General features: G+C 41.1%; 1 protein-coding gene across 5 annotated transcripts in view; it reads left to right on the forward strand.

Annotated features, from left to right (window-relative positions):
- sik3 (SIK family kinase 3) overlaps positions 1-26,650 on the forward strand; it is a 249,474-nt gene that overhangs the window by 26,797 nt on the left and 196,027 nt on the right. Inside the window, exon 2 of one of the 5 annotated variants that reach the window (XM_069894970.1) lies at positions 21,319-21,738. The exons of the other annotated variants lie outside the window; for them this stretch is intronic. Within the exon in view, the coding sequence (XP_069751071.1) occupies positions 21,718-21,738 (21 nt within the window). The 5' untranslated portion in view covers positions 21,319-21,717. The remainder of the gene's footprint in view (positions 1-21,318; positions 21,739-26,650) is intronic. 5 annotated transcript variants of the gene reach the window in all.

The following is a 26,650-nucleotide window of genomic DNA, read 5'->3' on the forward strand; positions in this document are numbered from 1 at the left end:
GAAACTATATGTTCAATACCCTTCCTAAAAATCCCTGAAAAATCTCTCTACTCATGAAAGACAATTGCTAATTGGATGTAAAGGATAATAATGGATGTAAAGGATAGCCCTGATGAGTACCTACCCCATTGGATGTAAAGGATAACAAAGGATGTAAAGGATAGCCCTAATGAGTACCTACCCCATTGGATGTAAAGGATAATAATGGATGTAAAGGATAGCCCTGATGAGTACCTACCCCATTGGATGTAAAGGATAACAAAGGATGTAAAGGATAGCCCTAATGAGTACCTACCCCATTGGATGTAAAGGATAATAATGGGTGTAAAGGATAGCCCTGATGAGTACCTACCCCATTGGATGTAAAGGATAATAATGGGTGTAAAGGATAGCCCTGATGAGTAACTACCCCATTGGAGATTAGTAAGAATTGAATTTAACCCTTAAGGTCATATGTATATCTTTGGCTTGGCTTAGCGGACGAAGATTTATGGAGGGGGTAAAAGTCCACGTCAGCTGCAGGCTCGTTTGTGGCTGACAAGTCCGATGCGGGACAGGCAGACACGGTTGCAGCGGCTGCAGGGGAAAATTGGTTGGTTGGGGTTGGGTGTTGGGTTTTTCCTCCTTTGCCTTTTGTCAGTGAGGTGGGCTCTGCGGTCTTCTTCAAAGGAGGTTGCTGCCCGCCAAACTGTGAGGCGCCAAGATGCACGGTTTGAGACGATATCAGCCCACTGGCGGTGGTCAATGTGGCAGGCACCAAGAGATTTCTTTAGGCAGTCCTTGTACCTTTTCTTTGGTGCACCTCTGTCACGGTGGCCAGTGGAGAGCTCGCCATATAACACGATCTTGGGAAGGCGATGGTCCTCCATTCTGGAGACGTGACCCATCCAGCGCAGCTGGATCTTCAGCAGCGTGGACTCGATGCTGTCGACCTCTGCCATCTCGAGTACTTCGACGTTAGGGATGTAAGCGCTCCAATGGATGTTGAGGATGGAGCGGAGACAACGCTGGTGGAAGCGTTCTAGGAGCCGTAGGTGGTGCCGGTAGAGGACCCATGATTCGGAGCCGAACAGGAGTGTGGGTATGACAACGGCTCTGTATACGCTTATCTTTGTGAGGTTTTTCAGTTGGTTGTTTTTCCAGACTCTTTTGTGTAGTCTTCCAAAGGCGCTATTTGCCTTGGCGAGTCTGTTGTCTATCTCATTGTCGATCCTTGCATCTGATGAAATGGTGCAGCCGAGATAGGTAAACTGGTTGACCGCTTTGAGTTTTGTGTGCCCGATGGAGATGTGGGGGGGCTGGTAATCATGGTGGGGAGCTGGCTGATGGAGGACCTCAGTTTTCTTCAGGCTGACTTCCAGGCCAAACATTTTGGCAGTTTCCGCAAAGCAGGACGTCAAGCGCTGAAGAGCTGGCTCTGAATGGGCAACTAAAGCGGCATCGTCTGCAAAGAGTAGTTCACGGACAAGTTTCTCTTGTGTCTTGGTGTGAGCTTGCAGGCGCCTCAGATTGAAGAGACTGCCATCCGTGCGGTACTGGATGTAAACAGCGTCTTCATTGTTGGGGTCTTTCATGTAGTTTAGAAAAAAAGAACTTGCACCAGGGTTACCTCAATTAGTTACAGTGCTGTGCATCAATGTACATTCAGAATAAAAACAAGTGGCCAAAACAACATCAGACCTGTCTCAATGCTCAGGCCTCCAGACAAACAAGGAGCAGGCAGCAGGAAACTGAGGAACAATGCCAAGCCCGCCTCAGTGCTGATGCTGCCAGGCATTCTGTGAGCAGACAACAAGTTTGCTTGAAGTCTTGCTTGTTCTTCCTGAACAATGCAAACAAAATCCACCTGCCAAAGGGCAGCATAATTTACGACAGTCAACCTGCTAACTACTGCATTCAGTTTACTCAGTTGACATTAATTATTCTTCCATTAATGCAGTTGTAATTCGCTCCATGTCAGAGGTATGTCAACATTATTGTGCAAAGATGTGGAAAGGTATGTTGTTCCAATGGAACCTCTACTGGCCGAGCCTCCACAGCAGAATCCAAACATTTCCTAAAGATGATCAGAACCTACAATTCAAGATTTCAGATGACATCTTTTGGCGCCAACAACAACTGAGTGTTTTATTTCCCAGACAACACTGGGTATCCTGCTAGTAATTTAATAAAACATGGTCCAAAATTAAATATTTCCAGGATTGCAAATAAATAATCTCACTCAACCTGGTCAAAAGCTTTCTCTGCCGAAAGGACATATTCAGGGACAAGAGTGGAGGGAAAATATAAAATGTTCAATAAATGGCGTTTATTTAAAAAAAAAAGATTTTTAATAAAGCCAGTCTGATCTTCAGATATAATTCATGGTAATATATTCTCCAGTCTGTGGGGCAGCACTTTAGCCAAGATTTTCATATCAACACTCACTAGAGAAATGGGCTATTAGAAGAACACTCAAGTGGATCTTTCCTCTTTTTTTTGCAATAAGAGAAACGCAAGCTTCATTAAAGGATGATGGAAGATTGTCCTGTTTAAATGAATCATCAAGCATAGAACTTAATTGTGGCACAAGCAAATTAGAAAAAAGATTAAAAAATTCCTCAGGGTACCCATCAGGTCTTGGACAATTACATGACTACAATGAGGAAATCACAAAAAGTGTTTTCTCTTGTGAAATAGGTTCAATAGAGTTTTATATACCCCTTTCATATAGATGATTAAAGCCGGGTATTACTGCCCTTTGAATGCTTCACCTAGCTGTAGCCCTTTTTACGCTGTAAAGCCGCGTTATTGGAGTATGCACGACCTGTCTCTGGAAACCGGCTTGCTTGTTCATACAGAAGAAAGCCAGGTTGATGAGTGCTTTTACACAGCAAGCTGGCTTCAAAATGGCAGTGGAGCAGCAATCTTAGAACGCATGTAAATCTTCTGAGCAATGTAACCAACTTTATTAACCATGTGATATTGCAATTGTGTGAATGTGGTCATGCGATCATAAAAATTATGAGAAGAATTTGAAGAGAAGCAGCGAGCAATTTGAGGCAGAATGGGGTGCGGACCTTAGTTGTCATAAACTGAGATGTTTGGTTCTTAGTCAATTCATACGGTATCTGATAGAAGAATGTGGAGGAGATGCATCCTCAGATTGCACAAAATATACATTGCTCGCAAAAGTACCTGCTGTTTCACTGCCATTTTGAGTACAGAGCAATGTCACTTCACATCACACTAGATGCCAACGCTGCTGTGCTACACATCCTGCCTCTTTTGCTTCGGGAAGTCAGCTTGCTGTGTAAAAGGACTTGCTGATCTGGCTTTTCACTGTAAAAAAAAAGGCTATAGTGTGTGAGAAAGTCAGATTACATTTTCACAAATCATTTTTTAGATTGCCACCTTTAATTATCTGAAGTAGTTCGAGCAATAATGAATGAATAATATTGTGCAGACTAATATTTTGTTAGTTGATACATTAATGGGTTACATGGTATTTCTCTTTTATATCTTGTTTGTAACTTTTCAGCTTTTGCCTGGTCTTGTACTTACCAAGCAGTGATTTTGAAACATTTATTTACAATTATCTGCTTTTATAAAGTGATTGTGCCACATATTCACTGCTATGTGTGGGTAACAAAGTAAAAATAATTTTGCTTTTCTTGATGTGAATTTTCTTTTGTACAGTAGTAAAATAGCCTGATTGTTGAAATTCCAGATCACAACTTCAACTTTTTTTTCCATTGGAAATGTTCTTGGGTTGGGATGTAACTGTCTGTTATTATCCTTGTGCTTGCAATTGCCTGAAAGCTTTCCGAAGCAATGGCCAAAAGTTTGCACAGTATTCCTGTGTGGCCTCCCTAATGATCTGCACAAGGTTAAAATAACACAGCAACAAAGTAAACTGGGTATCAAACTAATGACAGTGGCAGCTGTTAGCTGTTATTTCACAATTCAAACTTCAAAAATATAAATGATGAGTAACAATTGCTTTAGCGCATGTTTGCATTGTTGCAACGTAGCTTCATATTGTATATGCTACTAGTAAAATGGCTAAGAACTATTTTGTGAATTTTAGAAATAGATGATCAATCGTTTTGTGACTGTTGTAAGCTCTTGTGTAAAAGTGGTATATTATCACATTGTATGAGTGCATGCATGAATGTGAGAGAATGCGAGAGAGGAAGGTGCGTGCGTGCGAGAGAGAGAAAAATCAATGATTTATTCTATGCAAATGATAAAGCTCCAGCCTTGAGGTTAGCTCTGGAGGCTGTAGTATGGTTTGAAGAAGCTTGGTTAGAGTTTACAACTCTCACAGTTTTGAAAATATGGTAATACAATGTGTATTACTGACTTAAATATAAATACAAATATGTTTAAGATTAATGTTCTGCAGTAATAGTGTGAAATTATTATATAAACAACGTAAACTGTATATTGTGTATAAACTGTGTGTATTCATTCACCTCCATTTTATAGTTGATGCTATATATCTATTTTGTTATTCTTTCTGCTTCACCGACTTTTTTAAAGATGCTTTTAAATTGACATGGAGGTAGGGGAAAAGTTGTTGGTGCTTTCTAATTATCTATGCTTGCCCTCAAAATAAAAAAAAATTATGTTACAATGTTGTAAGTAAGCTTTCTGTGATAAAGTTATTTTAAATGTTTTGTTTGCTTTAGTGGGAAAAATATAAATCACAGTTCACTGTTATTTATCTTGGTTATTTTTGAACTTGTTTTTCCCTTTTTCTCAGATGAATGTTCTTAAATAACCTTTTCTCAAGTCTTCTTTGACTGAAAACAATGAAATTGGATCGATTATTGCACACAAAATAGGAAGTGTTGGAAACTCAGCAACTGTGGAGAGAAAAACATGATGAATATTTTGTGTTGAAGACACAAAGTGAGAAAATATGAAAGTGAGAAAATATGTTGAGTTTTTGGTTCAGAGGTTGGGGGTAGGAATGGTTACGAGGAGGCTAGGGTTGTTGAGGTGATTCCAGTATTCACAAGATGTCTGGTTAATTCATGTGGACAGTGAGACACTGAGACTAAAGCCAAAATGAGAGTGCTGTAGATGCCCAGCATATCATTGTGCAGAGTAAAATACCAAGTACATATTTCAGCTGGAAAACCTTACAATTGAACTGGCTACTGAGATATAAATGGGGGAAAAAACCCATTTACCTGAAATTGTTCCAGTCTACTGAGATCCCAAGGCTGACAGAAAATGAATTGCTATTCCTCAAGCTTACATAGGATTTGGTTGGAACTGTGTAGGAGGCCAGAGAACAGGGGAGTAAAGTGACAGGCAACTGGAGTTTCAGGTCTGACTGAACAGAGTTCTGCAAAATGGTTATCCAACCTGCACTTGGTTTCTTCTTTGTTGAAAATCCATGTTGCTAATACCAAATGGAAAATACCCGATTGGAAGAAGTGCAAGTGCGGTCTATGGACTCAACATTGAATTTAGCTCTTTCACATAACAATTTTTTGTTTTGTGTAATTTTTACCCGGTTACTGTGTGGGATTCCTCCAAGTACTTCAGTTTCCTCCCACATTTTAAAGATATATAGGGTTAGTAGGTTAATTTGTCACATGGATGGATTTGGGCAGCGTGGGCCAGAAAGTCCCGTAACTGTGCTGTATCTGTAAATTATTTTTAAAATTAAATTATCACTAGATTAACTTTTGGAATATGCTCAGGATTACATAACTGATATTCCATTGTACATTTCTGGTAGAAATTAACTAATTTATGTGTACACTGAAAATTCTGCCTCCTATTTTCTCAAGATAGGATCATTTATCATCTCAACATGCCATTTTCAAATATCAGGTTTGTTAGATGATGTAAGTGAACTCTTATCACATTCTAGATTGTTTAAAAAGGTTGATAATGGCAGCTAAGATGACATGTCTTAGTTAATTACTAGGTACAACATCTGCAGGGATGGGAACGTGACTGGCAGTGGGGCCAGGCCTGCATTTGGGAGCTGGGACCTTTATATTCCAGGGAATGGGAACTGCTGGAAGCATGGGCAGGTGAGTGGATTCTTTGAGGGCCAGGAATGGAGGTGATGGGACGCACTGGAGTATGGCTGGAAACATGGGTAGGTGTCTTCAGAGGATTGTATTTTTAAGGAAGAATGCGAGGAAACCTTTTGCCTAATCCACTCTATATTTCCATCAACCTTGTTCCAAAGCTCTAGCAATAATAGAAATGATACCACAAGATCATGAAAGTTGACATTTTCGAGGGCTCATCAAAGGTAGTTCTTTTCAGAGAATCTGCCAACTCTGAATCAACGTGAGACCTTGAGTATGTACAGCTTGTGGATTGCATGGAAGTCCACTTTGGTTAACACCTCTGAAAATATTTTTGGCTTCGCTACCAAAAAGAATCAGAGCTTGTTTGATGGAAAAAGGTCAGAAGATCCAGGAACTAATTAACAGAAAATGCAAAGTACTTTTGCAATGATAGTTCAACCATGCACATAGGGAAAAGGGATAGTCCTACAAGGCACCTAAAGACCAAGTTTCAGCAGAAAAATTATGACTTAGAGAACATGTATTGAGTGGAAAAAGTTCAGGTCCAGCACTTTTGAGATAGGCATAACATTTTGTTTCTTCAGCACTGTTGGAAATACTTCTGGGCATACACTTATGACTTTTCTATGACAGGTGCACCTATTGGAAGGAGTATTTTGAGGATCTCAACTCTCCTTCACTCTGACATTATCATCCATTGAAAATGTCACATGCCTGCCAAAAAAAACTTTTGTGTGTAAGGTTATAAAACTTGACGATATGAAACTTCACTAACAAATTCAGATTGTGCCAGTCTCGGAATTGCCATTGACCTATTGCTTTTAGATCGTTCCAGCTATTTTGCTGTGCCTCATTTTCCTCCAACTTTCCCTCTGAAGTTGAACTGATCAACAGGACTAGGAAAAACGATTTAACTTACTCCAACAAAGATCACCCTAATCCCATGACCCTTGTTTTTGCGCTGTTGAGAAGCCAAGCTTCAGTCATTGCTAATTTAACAGAAGCATATGAAAGGATATACCTTGTTCTGAATATCCACACAAAAAAATGGTCCTCTGCCATCTTGACCCTGCAGTATAATGTTGCCCTTGACTGTAAGATCCTGGATAGTGTGGACCACTTCACTTATTTTGAGAGGTACCTCTCAGCAATGTTGAGTGATGATGTTCAAATATTACCATCATTATGTTAGTGCAGCCTTTGGCCATCTGAGAAAAAGGCTGTTTAAAGATCACTTAAGACCTGATACCAAATTCATGTCTACCAGACAGCAGTGATTCCTGTTGTTTTGTGCAATACACAAAAGAGCTGGAAAAACTCAGCAGGTCATGCTGCATCCATAGAAAGCAGTGCCATGGAACATGCTGAGTTTTCCCAGCACTTTTGTGTATTGTACTCAACTCCAGCATCTGAAGATTTTCATGTTTAATTCATGCCTTCCTAAATGTTTCTGAGAATTGGGCAATTTCAATACTGGTGATGCCACCAATGTTGTCTTGGCAAAATCCTCGAAATCCAATGAGTAAAGGTTGACCTTGAAGCATGCTTAAAGGAATGCAACCCCCAATGACTGCTGTACTGGGAATCCCTTGATCAAAATGGACAAGCTGAATATAGGATGTCAGAGATATCCTCTTCATGTGCCAGGGCCATTCAGATGCGTAGCATAAATCATGAAAGGAGTACAGCTCCTAACAAATTATATACATATCTATTCTGGAAAGCACTTCCCACACCATAGATATTAGTCTGTGAAAACACATTGGTTTCATTAGCTACCTTAATATTCACGAAAGTGGAATGGTAACATATCATCTTTAATCCTGAAGATCCTCTTGTTTAAATGTTTATTTTTGAGGCTTACACTAGAATTTCATTTTTGTCTTAATTGTTTCATTTCTACTGTCCCTTTAAGATTTGGCTAAACTAAACTCATTTGTGCCATTATTCTTCTTCATGCAAGTAACTCAGCAGAAATATTAACTTTTTATGTAAACCTTCTAATTGATAACATTTTAATCTTAAACAAACTTAAAAAAATACTTGTTAGTTAGAACTTCTTTGACATTTCTCACAGGTCTTTCGTCCACACTGATGGATTCAAGTGGATATGATGAAATAAAAGTGTACATAATTCAGTTTTGTTTCCTTCAAATAGAAATGAATGAAACTGAGGTCTGTTGTCTTGAGCATGGCTCTTTTGGTGGACCATGGCATGAGATCATTAATCTGGTATCTTCAATAGTATGTTCTTGTGTAATTCAAGACAAAACATGTTTCATTTCAGTTGCTTTCCATTCATTGTACATGAGAAGTAAGAATTGTACATCCCTTTCCCACAATAATTAATGAGTATTTTTTGGAAGGGTCTGATTGGCTGGTTCTAAAGATACATTTGCTATCTTGACAGGAAAGAATATCAGTCTACAAATACTTAAAGCTCTATCCAAGTCACAATTTTTTCAGCAGTTGGCTTTGTCCAACATTCAGTGAGAAACTTAGTGAAAATCTCTCTTTTCAACACATCCATGTATTCTAATTTAACAGATTTTCTTTTGACAATTCACATTGTCAGTGATAGCATGGTCTTTTGCCTTCATCTGAAAAATGGTTTAGTTCATCCATTAAAAGTATTTTCAATCTATATTTGACAATTTTTCTGTTGTTTTGTTGCTGAAACAATCTTCCACTATTTTCAATGTGAAAGTGATGTTCCAACAGTATATCAAATTCTTGTAAGATAACCTTGACAATGTATCTGCAATCACATTTTGTTTTGAGGTTCTACATTTGATTATATAATCATATTGAGAAAAGAGAATGGACTGTTTGCATAGTTGTTGAACATAAGAAATAGGAGCAGGAGCAGGAGTTGGCCATCCAGCCCGTTGAGCCTGCTCCACCATTCAATAAGATCATGGCTGATCTGATCATTGACTCAACTCCACCTACCGACCTTTTCCCCATATCCCTTAATTCTTTTTTAATGCAAAAATCCATCTAACTGAACCTTAAATATGTTTAATGAAGTAGCCTCAACTGTTTCCTTGAGTAGAGAATTCCACAGATTTACTACTCTCTAGGGGGAAAAAACAGTTTTTCCTCATCTCCAGCTTAAATCTACTCCCCTGAATTTTGAGGCTGTGTCCACTAGTTCTGGTCTCACCTACCAATGAAAACAATTTTCCTGCCTCTCTCTTATCTATCCCTTTCAAAATTTTATGTTTCTATAAGATCTCTTTCTTCTGAATTTGAGTGAGAACAATTCCAGATGATTTAGTCTCTCCTCATAAGTCAACCCCATCATCTCTGGGAACAAACTGGTGAACCTCCTCTGGACTGCCTCCAAGGCCAGTACATTCTTCCTCAAGTATGGAGACCAAAACTGCACACAATACTCCAGGTTCAACCTCACCAGTACATTGTATAGTTGCCGCATGACTTCCCTGCTCTTGAATCTAATTCCTCTAGTGATGAAGGCCAACATTCCATTTGCAAACTTAATAACTTGTTGGACCTGCAACCCAACATTTTGCAATTCATGCACAAGCACTCCCAAGTTGTTCTGTACAACAGCATGCTGCAATTTTTTACCATTTAAATAATAATCTTCTATTTTTCCTAACGAAGTGATGACCTCGCATTTACTAACGTTGTATTCCATCTGCCAGACTTTTGCCCCCTCACCTAATTTAACTATATCCTTCTGCAGCGTCTCCACATCTTCTGTCCTATTTGCTTTTCCACTCAATTTAGTATAATCCGCAAATGTGGCTACGCTACACTCTGTCCCGTCTTCCAAATCATCAATTTAAATGGAAATAGCTGCAGGCCCAGCACTGACCCATGCGGCATCCCACTACCTCTCTGCCAATCAGAAAAACACCCATTTATCCTGACTCTCTGACTTCTGTCATTTAACCAATCCTCAATCCATGCCAATATATTCTCCCGACTCCATTCATCTGTATCTCATTGATAAGTCTCTTGTGTGGTACCTTATCAAATGCCTTCTGGAAATCCAAATCTACAACATCAATCTGTTCCCCTTATCTACCGCACCCATTATATCCTCAAAGACCTCCAGCATTTGTCAAACAAGACCTGCCCTTTTTGAATCCATGCTGTGCCTGCCTTATGGAACCCCTTTGTTTTAAATGTCTCGCTATTTCATCTTTAATGACAGCTTCAAGCATTTTCCCGACTACACATGTTAAGCTAACTGGCTGATAGTTGCCCGTCTTTTCCCTACATCTCTATTTAAAACGTGGTGTGACATTTGCTGTCTTCCAATCTGCCAGGACCTGCCCAGAATTCAGAGAATTTTGGTAAATGATCACCAATGTATGGACTATAATTCATGCCATTTCCCTCAGTTCCCTGGGATGCATCCCATCAGGACCAGGGGATTTGTCCACTTTCAATCCCATTAGTTTGCTCACCACTATCTCTTTTGTAACAGTTATTTTATCAAGGCCCTCACCTCCCTTTGCATCCTTATCACCACTCTTTGGCATGCTGGACGTGCCTTCCACCGTGAAGACTGACACAAAATATCTGTTCAATGCCTCGGCCATTTCCTTATTACTCAATATCAGTTTCCCTCTCTCATCTTTCAAGGGACCTATGTTGACTCTAGACACCCTCTTCCGTTTAATGTATTTTATAATTTTTTTTGCTATTTTTTATATTATGCTAATTTACCTTCATAATCCTCTTCCTTTTCCTTGTTTTTTTGTTTAGTTCTCCTTTGTTGCTTTTTAAAGTTTTCCCAATTCTTCAGTTTCCCACTCTCTTGGCTGCTTTGTACACATGAGTTTTTAATTTTATACTTTCCTTTATTTCTTTAGTTTATCAAGGCTGACTCTTCCCTCTCTTGCTGCTCTTATTTTTAATGGAAATATATTTTTGTTGAGTACTGTGAAAAATCTCTTTGAAAGTCTTCCACTGTTCCTTAACTGTTCTGCCAATTAGCCTGTGCTTTCAGTCCATGCTAACCAATTCCTCCCTCATCCTGTTGTTGTCACCCCTGTTCAAGCATAATACACTAGTTTTAGATCTAACTATTGCATCCTCTGCCTGTATGAGAAATTCAATCACACCACGATCGCTTTTTCCAAGAGGTTCCCTAACTACTAGATCGTTAATTTTACTTATTGCACAATACTAGATCTAAAATAGCATTCTCCCTTGTTGGTCAAGAAAGCTATCACTCATGCATTCTATAAAGTCACCCTCCAGGCTACCTTGGCCAACTTGATTTCCCAATCCATGTAGAAGTTAAAGTCCCCCACGAAAACTGCTGTTCCATTCTTACATGCCTCAGATATTTCTTGGTCAATTGCCTGTGCCACTGTGCTATTGTTATTTGATGGGCAATGGACAACTTCCCTCAGTGATTTTTGCTCCCCTTTACTATTCTTAATCTCTATCCAGATGGACTCAACATTCTGCTCCTTAGACCTTAAATTGTCTCTAACTATTGCCCTGATCTCATCCTTAATTAAGAGTGAGACCCCACCACATTTACCTTCCTTTCTATCTTTTTGTATTACCTAATACCCTTGAATATTTAATTCCCAATCATGTGTTGTTGATTGATTTGGGATCAAGTAAAGGTAGAAATTTGTCTTTGGTAATTAGTGTTAAATTTAGCCGTGGGTATCAGCTGTGGGCAGTAGTCAGTCTTGCACACACTCTGTTCTCTTGAAATGAGTGGAAGGAACTAAAGTTAGAATTTCTCTCCCTGAAATTGTTTCCATTTGTTAGGAAGTCCAGATCAGTGATCAGTCTAAAATAAATAAACACAGAGCTTTTGTGATGAAATTGAGGAGTTACATTAAAAGTACAAACGCCATCGCAATGCTTGTAGAGTTAATGTGTCATAACTTCAAAAGCCCTAATTTCTTCTTCCTCTCTAGTGCTATATGTATGGTTTTTTTGTGTTCTTCTTGTAACCAGGTGTGTTTCTTTCTATATCCCAAAGATGAGTGGGTTGGTAGGTTAATTTGCCAATTTAAATTGCCTCTAAGGTGTGGGTAGGTGATGGAACCTGAGAGGAAGGGAATTGATGTGATTGTAAGAAGAATAAAATGGGATTTGTATAATTAGGTGCTTGAAGGTTGATTAAGACTCGTGTGCCTGCCATTTTGACCATAACTAGTTCAGCAGTTAAAGTGAAAGTAAAAGTTTAGAAGTTACAGGTGCAAACAGCAGTTGATGCAGGTCAAATATGTAATTTCAAATAATAGATTGGACTTTTAACCAAGATCTTGGAGAAATGGAGGAAAGTGGTAAAATAGAATTAGATTATAGATCAGCCCTGATTTCAATCATAGAATAGAATGGAGGGGTAAATGGACTCTGCCTCTTTCTAGTGAATGATGAGAAACTGGAGGGGCTTTGATAAGTCAGCGAGGGGCTTTGATAAGTCACCATCCATGCTAAAGGTAGAGCTGCTGAAATAAATGCTGTTCACACCAAGCAAGTAAATTAGTAACTGCCAGAGTGATAGCATAATGTTGCTGTGAGGCCTGGCCGTTTCCTGGCAATGTGCTCCTGCAGCCTGGAACTTTTGCGCGGTAGGGGAAAAGCTCCTGTGTCCTGCCATGCTTGTTGTTCACTATGGGGATTTGGCCCGTGGTGCGTGCAGATGACCCGGGCCGCTATGCCACTCCACCTCCCACCCAAAGAATTACAGTCTCTTTGGATGAGTTTTGGGAGATTGTCTTTGGGTGAGCACCCCCTATGCCATAGTGTGGGGGAAGGGAAAGGCTCTGAACAGTCCAAGTGGGCTTTCTTGAGGTGGGAGACTGTAAACATGTTGTGCCTGCCTCCAATGTCTAGAGCATATACAACCCCCCCCTTCCCTTCTCAGTACCTTGAAAGCCCTTTGTAAGGGCACCGCAGGGTGGTACCTGGTTTGCCCTGTCTTACAAAGATAAAGTCCATGGCTTTGAGTTGTTGTGGGATGTGGCTGATTGGCGTACCATGGGTGGTGGTAGGATGTGGATGTGGGTAGGCAGGGTGGTTCCTTAGCCGCTGTAGGATGTCCAGAGCATTCAGTAATGGTTCCGTGGAGCCGAAATGGACATTGCCTGAGATGGAGAGTGATGTGCCATAGACCATTTCCACAGATGAGATAGGGTGCGGATACCCAGCAGGACCCATGGGAGTTCATCCATCTATTTGGGGCCATGCAGCCGTGATTTGAGGGTTGCTTTTAGATGGCGGTGAAAGCGCTCTACCACCCATTGGATTGGGGGTGGTGGGCAGTTTTGTCTTGTAGCTGGCTGTCACAGAAGTTGACTATGGTCATCCAGAGGGAAGAGGTAAACTGGGCTCCCTAATCTGAAGTTATGTGGGAAGGGACACCAAAACGGGTGACCCGCTCTGAGGTAAAGGCTCTCGCACAGGTCTCTATGTCGCAGGCCGGCATGGGCACTGCCTCTGGCCAGCATGTAAAGTGGTTGACCACGGTGAAAAAGTAACTCATTCCCTGGCTGATGGGAAGGGGCCCTACAATGTCCATATGGTTGAACCTGTCTGCTGTGGTTAGGAAATGTTGCATTGGGCCTTTAGTGTCCCGATGGACTTTGTCTCACTGGCATTGTACACAGGTATTTGCCGAGAGTGAAACTTCACGCCAAAGCCCGTGCCATACAAACCTGTCGGAAATGAGGCAGACTGTTGACCAGATGGAAGGATTAGAGAGTCCATGCACTTGATTGAATACCCACCGTCTCCAGGTCACGGGCAGGATTGGCCTGGGGTGGCCTGTAGACATATCGCACAGGAGTTTTGGGCCTCCTGGGTCCAGCGCAAAATCCTCAATTTGTAGGCTGGTGATGGCAGTGGGGTATGCTTGTGTGTCGGGATCTGCAGCCTGGTCCCTGGCGAGCTGAGTTGTGTCGAAATCACCTCGAAGATCGTTGGCCTGGACAATGCGTCAGCTACCATGTTAGACTTCCCTGCTACGTGTCGGATGCCATTCATATATTTGGCAATGTACAAAAGGTGCCACTCACTGACCAGTGGTTTGTGGTCCATGAACACTTGGCTTTCGAGGATATAGCCGGGTACATTGCCGGCAGTTCACAATCAAACGTGCTGGATGGTTGGAGGTGTTTGCTGAAGAAAGCAAGTGGCCGTGACTGGTGATCCATCCACTGTTGCAGCATTGCACCCACTACCCAGTCTGAGGCATCTGTTGTTAACGACAGGGATAAGTCCAGATCCAGGTGTGCCAGGAACGTGGTTTTGGGGAGTACTGTTTTGGTTTCCAGAACCTGGAGTGCTTCCACAGACCAGCTGGGCTCCTTGTTTCTTCCTTAATGAGGTCGAAGAGAGGCTGCTGCTCCTGGGAGGAAGTGATGATAGAAATTCACCAACCCAAGGTAAAGCAGACCTTTTATAGTGCCAACTACCGAGGCCACTAACGGCGGCCGACTTGCTAATTTCCCTGGATCGGACTGGGTTTGCTGCAAGCTTTTGAGGGATTTGGGCCTGGGAAAGTTCTGAATGGCCTCGCCCTTGTCAGACAGAGGTGTGGCTCCTTTGCTGGAGATGTGGTGCCCAAGGAAGTCGATGGTGGACAAACCGAACTGACACTTGGATGGGTTGATGGTTAGCCCGAAAGTCTGTAGCCGGGCAAACAGGCGTTTTTAAATGCTCTTTGTGGGTCCTGTCAATGAAGATGTTGTCCAGGTACATGAAAATCCCTTCCAGGTCTCTTGCCCCTATGTCCAACAGGTACTGGAATGTTTGGGCTGCATTTTCTCAGCCCGAATGGCATTCTCAGGAACTCCAAGAGGCCAAACAGAGTGATTTTTGTCAGTCTTCCAGATGTCATCCTGATGCACTGGAATCTGATAGTAGCCCTTCACCAGATCGACTTTGGAAAAAATTTGGGCACCTTGGAGTCATGCAGCAAAGTCCTGTATGTGCGGGATGGGGTATCTGCCCGGTACCGTTGCATCATTGAGCCTGCGGTAGTCTCCGCCAGAGACTCCTCCAAGCCAAACTTGGCCTTGGCTTGGAGGAGCTTATCTTGGGGCATTTGTCATGCTCATGCGTACACGGGTCTCAATCTGGTGTTGCACACCATGTGCTGGTTCCTCATCATGGAAGTTGGGGGCCAGTAGAGCGGGGAAGTTGGTGAGCAGTGCGGTGTACTAACTTTGTTGAAGAGTGTGGACTCCCAAAGGCTAGAAAGAGCATTGGCACAGTGTGATTGGGAAAACCTGCAAGGTGGTGGCATTAACCAGCTGGCGTCAGTTTAGGTTGACCAGTTCGTTCGTTCACCCAGAGGAAATCTGCTCCTAGGAGAGCCTACCCTACTGAGGTGACGATACAGTCCCACCTGAAAACTGCATTCCTGGTGTGAATGGTCACACAACGTGTTCCATAGGTGGGGATGGTTGAACCGTTGGCAACCTGTAGGGGTAGGCCTCTGGCATTGGTGGAACTAGGCTGATTTTTGCACTGGTGTCTATCAGGAATTCCTGCTGGGCCTTCCAATCTCAAAGGTAAAGCAGACCTTTTATGGTGCCAACTGCCGAGGCCACTAACGGCAGCCAGCTTGCTCATTTCCCTGGATCGGACTGGGTTTGCTGCCTGAAAAGGTGCAGGGTGGTTATCACCGCTGGGCATTGTGGCCCTACCGATGATGGTGGTAGTACCTTGCTGTTTTGTCACTGTGTTGTGGCTGGGCTGCTTCAATGGCCACCATGGGGGCGAATGAGGTGGCAGAGATTTGTGCTGTTGCTCCCACTGCACAAATAGGCTCCACGTGGATGGAGTCAGGATGCGGAGCTTGGTCTGCTTCTCTTGCCACAAGCTGCGGTTCGGCAAAGTCCATTTTGGATATGGCAGAGTCAATGTGGACTGGCAACTTCGAAAGGAACAGGGCCTCAAACAGAAAGCACTTTGTGTGTCTGTCTGCAAGGGCTCCTGCATCAGTTCTGAAGAGTTGAGATCACCTAGGTCCTGTGTGTTAAGCACACGAATGCCCCATTTGTGCCGGCTAAGTTCAAATGACTCGAGCAAAAACCGTTTAAACATCGTGTACTTGCCGTCCATGGGTTCGTTGTTGACAAAGGGGCGACTTTCACTGCTGTGGTGGGGTCCAGGGCATAACCATGTGCCCGAAATTCATGTCCTCGGCTGTTATTCCTCACAGGGCAAACTGTGATTCTGCAAGTTGCAGCTAGCTGCTTTGCTGGATTGCCCAGAATGACAGCAAGTGGATGCTTACAGCGTAAACTGCTGTGGGAGATCCGTTGGAGGCTGTGGACAAGTTGGAAGGATTAATCTTGCTAAAACGTTAGATCCTGTACGGGGTCACCACTGTAGCACTGTTAAAGGCAGAGCTGCTGAAATAAATGCTGTCCACACCAAGTAAGTAAATCAGTAGCTGCCATTTATTCAAATCACGCGCATTCCTTTTTATGGGGAGGCACAGGCTCACGGGAATTATGTCATAATGCTGCAGTGAGGCCTGACCGTTCCCATGGCAACACGCTCCTGCAGCCTGGAACTTTTGTGTGTTGGGGGGAAAGCCTCTGTGCCTTGCTGCGTTGGCTGTTTGCTAAGGTGATTCGGCTTGTCGAATAGTCCTTTTTCCATTTCTTTGTTGCTAAGTGTGCTGGTTGTGATCCAAGAACAAAAACCTGTGAACTTGGCGAAATATTGCCAAATCTTGATACATAGAGAGACACTGTCCATGGTAACTTAAATTATTAAAATTACAGTGTTTTTAGAATAGGGCATGACAACATTGGTATTAAATTATATTGAAGCCAATTATTTGTTAAATTTCTTCCTCATTAAAGGTCAGATTTATTGTCAAAGTACATATGTGACATCATAACTGGATGTACACCTCTGGCTTTCCTTTCCTGAAGTCAAAAACCAGCTCCTTAGTGTTGGTGACATTGAGTGCAAGGTTGTTGTTGGTGCACCATTCAGCCAAGTTTTCAATCTCCCTCCTGTGTGCTGACTCATCTCCTTCCTTTATACAACCCACTACTGTGGTATCATCGGCAAATTTGTAGATGGTGTTATTGTTGTACTGTGCTACACAGTGGTAGGTGTGAAGTGAGTAGAGCAGGGGGCTAAGAACACAGCCCTCTGGTGCTCCGGTACTAATGAAGATTGTGGAGGAGAAGTTCTTACCAATCTTCACGGATTGTGGTCTGGAGGAAATCCATGATTAAATTACACAGCGGGGTGTTGAGTCCCAGGTCTTGGAGTTTGCTGATCAGTTTTGAGAAGATGATGGTGTTAAATGCTGAACTGTAGTCAATAAAGAGCATCCTGATGTATGTATCTTTGCAGTCCTTTGGTAGCGTTCAAGTTGTTCAGGTGTATACATTAGCCACGCGTCCAACCACTGCTCATCCGTTTATAATCATGGTAATTGTCTATCAGCAAGGCTAAGAAATTCTGTAATCTGATAACACAAAGCAATGGCTTTTTTCCTTAATATTTGTCATTTCTCTCGGACTTAATAACATATTTTACCTTACTGGTGTTGGGTGAAGCAGGTTGGCAATCTTTACCGTCCCAATACAGGATAATCAAAACTGAGGAGCTGGACAATTGTGTTCCGCCCCCCTCCCCCCTCCCCCCCCATATTTTCAGTGCCGGCAGAGATCAGTATTCATGGCAATCTTTCAGTAATGTTCAAGTTGTTGGCTGTCAGGATATTTATCAGCTACGTGTCCAAACATGCTGTTACTGGTGTGGGGCGAAATTTGTTGACAATCATTACCTTCCCAACACAGGAATATCAAAACTTGCAGAGCTGGATAGTTCCCCCCACCCCCTCCACTAGGTCTCCATTTTTAGTGTCGGCAGGAATTAGTGTTTCTGGCAGTTCTTTGGTAGTGTTCAAGTTGTTGGCTCTGTTGGTATATTCGTCAACCACGTGTCCAACCACTGCTCAGTGCTGCCATCACTGCATCAGCATCTGCAGGTAAATCAACCTGTGAAAGAAAGAAACTTACTTTCTCCCGGTAGTCTATGTGTGTGCGTGTAGACAAGTCATTCCCATTTTCCCCTGGTAATTGCATGTCTCCCAGTCCGGGTGCTGCAAACTTCCCTCCTTCTTGGTGCCCCTTTCCTGTCCAGAGACTCAATGCTCTGCCTGACCACAGGCCACTCCACCTGTCTACCTCTCTCACACACACACACACACACACACACACACACACACACACACACACACACACACACACACACACACACACACACACTCTCTTCAGGGAAAGTTTAAATGGTTTGTATTATGCAAAATCATCACCACCTTATGGGTCCAATTGAATCTCCCTGAACCTTGTTTCCAGTGCCAATTGCTGTGTTCAGAATAGGTTCGATGGATTCAAAGAGAATCAAGGTTGGACATGTATAATCAACAAACAGTGGGGTTTATTTACACATTGGGGAAGTCACAAAAAGGCACACACTCACACAAAACAACCTGGAATAACACACAAATAACTACACATCAAGTGCAAATATATCCCTGCTAAACATTCTGAACTCCTGATTGGGAATGCAAGGGTTAAATACACCATGCCCATCCACCCACAGGCATAGCACACCAATGAACAGTAAATTGATTAAAACTAAGAAGTATGTCAAATGAACCTGGTTTCCAGCATCAACCACAGCACAAGATCTTGGAAGGGCTCATTGCAGTCGACCCTCCGATGCCTGTCTGTGGTTAGCAGCCTGGACTTCATTGCTAGTCTCGAGGCAACAGCAAAAAGGGACCAAACAGGGTCCACATATGGCTTTTCAATGCAGGGCCCGTTCATATGTCCTGCTCGGACCAATCGTGCGCCAGCCTCACCTGTGGGCAGGTCTATAATTTGATTTACACCCATAGGAACAATCACAAGTCAGCTGCAAGAACCAATCATATATCAGTCTCAGAGGTGGGCAGAACTAACCCTCGATTGACAGGTTGGGTCGCTTCCAATCTCTGGCTTGCTGGAGAGGTAATTTGACTCTCCACAATCCACATTACATGGATGCATGTTTTTTCACACAGAATGGTGGGTTCTTGGAATACATTGCCACAGGGGGTGGTGCAGGCTGGTACAACAGAGATATTTAAAAGACCCTTGGATAGGCATGTGGATGCAAGAAATGTAGAGGGTTGTGGGTGTGATGTAGAGAGGATTAGATTGTTGTGGAGTAGGTTTATATAGATTGCCACAACTTCGTGGACTACTGAAGGGCCCTTTCTCTGCTGTAATCTCTGTTTAAATAGCGCAGCAGATTTGATGGTCTGGATGACCTAATTCTGCTCCTAATTGGGGCGATTGCTACTCCTTCTTCATTATTCTTGGAGATATGGTGAAAAGAGTGTCTACTGCACCTCTAGATGGATGGAATCCTTACTGTGAGGAGGCATTTGAAGAAGACCCTGAGAAAACTCACCCAGTGACTGACAGAATGGGGTCTCTTTATAGCAACATTTCCAAAATTGGGTTCTGTGGAAAGGTGCAAGGGTTCCATGGAAGAAATTGGTAGTAATAAAAAAACATTGTAATAACTGTTTTTATTTCAATTACATTATGTCTGGTCTTTAAATTGCTGTGTTTCTGTGACGGCAGCAAACAGTTGCCTCGACACAAGCAAAACAAAATGGTGACTTGAGGCCTGATGACGTCAGTGCAGACGTCAGGCCTCAAGACGCTATTCTCAACCAATGAGTCTCGGGATTTTTTTGGTGCAAGTCTGGCCACAACTTAAAATTTAAATTGAAATATATTCCATGTGTGTAGTACTGTATTAAGAACCATGGATCATTGGCTTAAAAAAGAATGGAGGAGACAAAATAATTCATCTGAAACAAGTACTGAGGTGCCACTATTTTCATGAAGATTCTTCCAAGATGGCTTTATCTGAAAAATCATGTGAAAAGAAACGAAGGTATGATGAAAATTATTTTCCGCTTGGATTCACCTCAGCCAGGAATAAAGAGGCACCAGATGCACAATGTGTTTTATGTGGTAAAATTTTATCTAACAGATCTTTGGGTCCAAAAAAATATTAAAAAGACATCTGAAAACGAATCATCCCAGCATAAAGATAAGGATGCACCCTTCTTTAAAAGTAAACTAGATTCACTTGGAACCAGTAAAGTCTTATGATGGAAACTGAAAAGAGAGCAAATACAGAATGAGAATGTGACTAAAGCTACCTACAGGGAAAGTTATCAAATTGCCCTTGCTGGAGAAGCCCACACTCTTGGAGAATTAAGCCTTGTACAAAGGACATAATGAAGTGTATGTTCAACAAGCAGTTCGTCAAGAACTTTGATGCAGTGTAAATGTCAAATAATGTTGTTGCAAGACATATTAAGGATTTAACTGAGGACATAGAAGGGGATTTAATAGGTTATTTGCTGTGATGTGGTGCTTTTTCATTATAACTGGAAAAGTCAACAGATGTAGGAGGTCTTCCAGTGCTGCTAGTCTTCATTAGGTTTGTGTATGAGAAGGATATTGATGAAGATGAGCTTCTTTATGAAACTTTGCAAGGGCATACAACTAGGGAAGAAATTTTTAACTGCATCATTAACTGCATGATGAAGAATGCCATTCCATGGAAAAATGTTTGCACGTGTGCACAGATGGATCTAAAGCTCTTATGGAGAAAGTTGCTAGAACTGTTTCCAAAATTAAGAGGGTTGCACTAAATTGCACCTCATAAACATGCACTTGTGGTGGAAAAAATGCCCATTTCACTGACAAAAGTGCTCGATGAAGCAGTAAAAATTTTTAATTATATCAAAAGTTGATCCCTGCATTCCCATTTGTTTAAAACTCTGTGATGAAATTGGAAGCTAACACATAGCCTTACTACTCCTGAGGAAAAGTATTGGTAAGCCTATTTGAGTGTTGCCAAGAACTTCAAGTGTATTTTAGTGACGCGAAGTCTTCATTCTCAGAATGCCTGAAAGTTGCAGCTGGATAATGCGTCTTGCGTACCTTTTATTTACAAAACTGGATTAAATTAATATGGCCAATCAAGGCAAAAAATGTGACCATTTTTAATACGTTGGACAAATTTTAATCACTTTCTAGAAAAATTGACTTTTAGATTTCATTGGGGAAAGGAAAAAAACTTTGTTCGTTTTTCCACACTGCAAGACTTTGTGATGGAGCATGATATGAGTGTTGATGAAGATTTTGTTGATGAAATGGTACATCTCTTAACTATGTTCTACACCTGATGAGTATTTTTCCAATGTTTCTAGTAAGAAGAAGAGAAGGGTACAAAATCCTTTCGTTGTCATGACCAAATCTGCCGATTTATTAGTGCAAGAAAATGAAAATCTAGTCGACATGACATTCGAATTTCATTTGCAGGAAAGATTTAAAGATTTTCTGCTGACTAAGATCTGGATTAGTCTGAGTGAAGAATATCCATCCTTGGCAAAATCTTCTGTGCATTGCCTGTTAGCATTTTCCGTGGCTTACGTGTGCGATGCTAGATTTTCGTATTATGCATCAAAGAAAACAAAATGCAGAAACCAACTTGATGCAGCTCCTGACATAAGGATACAGCTATCTAATATTGTGCCCAACATTAAGAGGATCTGTGAGGACAAGAAACAATTCCATTCATCTCATTAAATGTAAATTAGAGGCAACAAATGATTTCAACTCGAAGAATGGTGAGTTTATTCATTTTCTTACAATGCTTGTGTAAATAAGAACATAAGAAATAGGAGCAGGAATTGGCCATCTGACCCATTGAGCCTGCTCCACCATTCAATAAGATCATGGCTGATCTGATCATTGACTCAACTCCACCTACCTGCCTTTTCCCCATATCCCTTAATTTCTTTTTTTATGTAAAAATTTATCTTAACTGAACCTTAAATATGTTTAATGAAGTAGCCTCAACTGCTTCCCTGGGTAGAGAGTTCCACAGATTTACTACTCTCTAGGGGGAAAAACAGTTTTTCCTCATCTCCGTCTTAAATCTACTCCCCTGAATCTTGAAGCTGTGTCTTACCTACCAATGAAAACAATTTTCGTGCCTCTATTTTATCTGTTTCTATAAGATCTCTTATTCTTCTAAAGTCGAGTGAGTATAATCCCTGACGATTTAGTCTCTCCTCGTAGGTTAACCCTCTCATCTCTGGAATCAACAATATGCACCTCCTCTGGACAGCCTGCAAGGCCAGAATATATTTCCTCATGTATGGAGACCAGAACTGTGCACAGTAATCCAGGTGTGGCTTCACCAGTATCTTGTTCAGCACAGCATGACTTCCCTGCTCTTGAATTCAATTCCTCTGGTGACGAAGGCCAGCATTCCATTTGTCTTCTTTCTAACCAGTTGTACTTGCAACCCAACATTTTGTGATTCATGCACAAGCACTCCCAAGTCCTCCTGTACTGCAGCATTCTGGAAATTTTCACCATTTAAATAATAATCTGCTCATTTATATTTCCTGTCAAAATGGATGTCCTCACATTTACAAACATTCTGCCAGACTTTTGCCTCCTCACCTAACTTAACTGTATCCTTATGCAGCCTCTCCACATCGTCTGTACTATTTGCTTTTCCACTCAATTTAGTATAATCCGCAAACGTGGCTATGCTGCACTCGGTCCCGTCTTCCAAATCATCAATGAAAATGTGAACTGCTGCAGGCCCAGCACTGACCCCTGCGGCACCCCTCTTACTACTACTGTCTGCCAATCAGAAAAACATCCATTTATCTTGGCTCTCTGACTTCTGTCAATTAACCAATCCTCAATCCATGCCATTATATTTCTCCTGACTCCATTCATCTATATCTTATTGATGTCTTGTGTGGCATCTTATCAAATGCTTACTGGAAATCCAAATCTACATCAATCTGTTCCCCTCTATCTACCGTACCCATCATATCCTCAAAGATCTCCAGCAAGTTTGTCAAACAAGACCTGCCCTTCCTGAATCCATGCTGTGTCTGCTTGATAGAACCCTTTTGTTTTAAATGTCTCGCTATTTCATCCTTAATGACAGCTGCAAGCATTTTCCCAACTACAGACATTAAGCTAGATGGCTGATAGTTACCCGTCTTCTGCCTACATCCCTTTTTAAAAAGTGGTGTGACATTTGCTGTCTTCCAATCTGCCAGGACCTGCCCAGAATTCAGAGAATTTTGGTAAATGATCACCAATGCATCGTCTATAACTCACGCCATTTCCTTCAGATCCCTGGGATGCATCCCATCAGGACCAGGGGATTTGTCCACTTTCAGTCCCATTAGTTTGCTCATCACTATCTCTTTTGTAACAATTATTTTATCAAGGCCCTCACCTCCCTTTGCATCCTTATCACTACTCTGGCATGCTGGACGTGCCTTTCACCATGAAGACTGACACAAAATATTTGTTCAATGCCTCGGCCATTTCCTCATTACTCATTATCAATCTCCCTTTCTCATCTTCCAAGGGACCTGTGTTGACTCTAGTCACCCTCTTCCATTTAATGTATTTATAAATTTTTTGCTATCTGTTTTTATACTTTGTGCTAATTTATCTTCATAATCCTTCTTCCCTCTCCTTATTTCTCATTTAATTATGCTTTGTTGCCTTTTAAAGTTTTCCCAATCTTTCAGTTTCCCAACTACTCTTAGCTTCTTCGAACATATTAATTTTATTCTCTCTTTTATTTCCTTAGCTAACCAAGGCTGACTCTTCCCTCTCATGCTGCCCTTATTTTTAATGGAAATATATTTTTGTTGAGTACTGTGAAAAATCTCTTTGAAAGTCTTCCATGTTCCTCAACTGTTCTGCCTACTAGCCTGTGCTTCCAGTCCACACTAACCAATTCCTCCCTCATCCTGTTGTTGTCACCCCTGTTCAAGCATAATACACTATTTTTAGATCTAACTATTGCATCCTCTGTCTGTATGAGAAATTCAATCATATCATGATCGCTGTTTCCAAGAGGGTTCCTAACTATTAGATAGTTAATTTTACCTATCTCATTGCACAATTTTAGATCTAAAATAACATTTTCCCTTGTCGGTTCCTTAATATACTGCTCAAGAAAGCTATCACTTCTATGAAGTCATCCTCCACACACCCTCGACCAACTTGATTTTCCAAATCTACGTTGAAGTTAAAGTCCCCCACGACAACTGCCATTCTGTTCTTGTATGCCTCATCTATCTCTGTTAATTGCCTGTGCTATTGTTATTTGGTGGTGATAGACAATTCCCATCAGTGATTTTTTAAAAATCTCTTTACTATTCTTAATCTCAACCCAGATGGACTCCACATTCTGCTTCTTAGATCTTATATTGTGTCTCATCATTGCCACGATCTCATCCTTAATTAAGAGCACCACCTTTACCATCCTCTATCTTTTTGTACTACCTGTTACCCGTGAAAGTTTAATTCCCAATCTTAACCATATAACCATATAACCGTTTACAGCATGGAAACAGGCCATGTCGGCCCTTCAAGTCCATACCAGTTCACTTGAACAACTCCACTAGCTCCTCCGCAAGCTCCTGAGGAAGCAGAGGCTTTCTTCATGATGCCATTGGTGTGTTGGTTCCAGGAAAGATCTTCCGGGATAGTGAGTCCCAGGAACCTACATTTGCTCATCCTCTCAGACAATTAAAATTTGACTTTAACAGTGGTAACATATGTAGGTAGTTGGAGAAGGTTTGTGTGACAGTGACTGAGAAAGCATGCAAGTAATAAGGCAAAAGAATTCCTAAACGTCCAATGTAACTGGCACCCACAGGGAAATCAGATCTTGCAACCATGTTTCTTTGATGGCCAATAAATCATATGCCTGGGTACTAATTATACCATGTCTTTTAAATTGTCAGTTGGGATTCTGCGATTTCCAAGTGCTCCCCAAAAGGGTTCTGTGAGCTAAAATGTTTGGGAAGCCCTGCTCTATAGATACCATGGTTGGACTTGTGTCCTTACTTTTTTTTTTTTTTTTTTTTTTTTTTTTTTAAATTTTTTATTTTTCACACCATAAATCACAATAGCCATGATATACACTTTTTCTTTTCCACACATTTACAGTGACGTTTTCTCCCTCCCCCCTCCCTCCTCCCAAGCCACCCCCCATCCCCCCCCCCCTCTCATCCATTTTAGTTATACAATCTAGGTTGCATTAATTCAGTTAGACAATGTTGTCATTCAACAAAAATACACCAGAAATTCTACTGAGTCCATTCTTTTCTTCTCTTCTCCTTCCATCAACTTAGGTAATGTTTGTTCCCGGTAGGTTTTCGCTATTGTATTTAATGTAAGGCTCCCATACTTGTTCGAATATTTCAATATTATTTCTTAAACTATATGTTATTTTTTCTAATGGAATACATTTATTCATTTCTATATACCATTGTTGTATTTTCAAATTATCTTCCAATTTCCAGGTTGACATAATACATTTTTTTGCTACAGCTAGGGCTATCTTAACAAATCTTTTTTGTGCATCCTCCAAGTCAATTCCAAATTCTTTATTTTTTATGTTACTTAGGAGAAAGATCTCTGGATTCTTTGGTATATTGTTTTCTGTTATTTTATTTAATATCTGATTGAGATCATCCCAAAATTTTTCTACTCTCTCACATGTCCAGATTGCATGAATTGTTGTTCCCCTTTCTTTTTTACATCGAAAACATCTATCAGATACTGTTGGGTCCCATTTATTTAACTTTTGCGGTGTAATGTATAGTCTGTGTAACCAATTATATTGTATCATACGCAGCCTCGTATTTATTGTATTTCTCATCGTTCCAGAGCATAACTTCTCCCATGTTTCCTTTTTTATCTTTATATTTAAATCTTGTTCCCATTTTTGTTTAGTTTTACCATTTGTTTCCTCATTTTCCTTTTCTTGCAGTTTAATATACATATTTTTTATAAATCTTTTGTATCTGTAATCACATATTCAAGGTTACTTCCCTCTGGTAAACTCAAGTTGCTTCCTAATTTATCTTTCAAGTAGGATCTCAGTTGGTAATATGCCAGCGCTGTATCTCCCGTTATATTGTACTTATCTCTCATTTGTTCAAAGGATAAGAATCTACTTCCTGAAAAACAATTTTCTATTCTTTTAATCCCTTTTTTTTCCCATTTTCTAAAGGCAAGGTTGTCTATTGTAAAAGGGAGTAGCTTATTTTGCGTCAATATTAGTTTTGGTATTTGGTAATTTATTTTATTTCTTTCTACATGAATCTTCTTCCATATATTGAGGAGATGGTGTAATACTGGAGAAGTTCTATGTTGTACCAATTTTTCGTCCCATTTATATAATATGTGTTCAGGTATCTTTTCCCCTATTTTATCTAATTCTAGTCTCGTCCAGTCTGGTTTTTCCCTTGTTTGATAAAAATCTGATAGGTACCTTAATTGTGCGGCTCTATAATAATTTTTGAAGTTTGGCAATTGTAAGCCTCCTTGTTTATACCATTCTGTTAATTTGTCTAGTGCTATCCTCGGTTTCCCCCCTCTCCATAAAAATCTCCTTATTATTTTCTTTAACTCTTTGAAGAATTTTTCTGTCAGTTGTATTGGCAATGCCTGAAATAAGTATAGTATCCTTGGAAAAAT

The sequence above is a fragment of the Narcine bancroftii genome, chromosome 8, assembly GCF_036971445.1.
Source record: "Narcine bancroftii isolate sNarBan1 chromosome 8, sNarBan1.hap1, whole genome shotgun sequence".
Lineage (NCBI taxonomy): Eukaryota > Metazoa > Chordata > Chondrichthyes > Torpediniformes > Narcinidae > Narcine > Narcine bancroftii.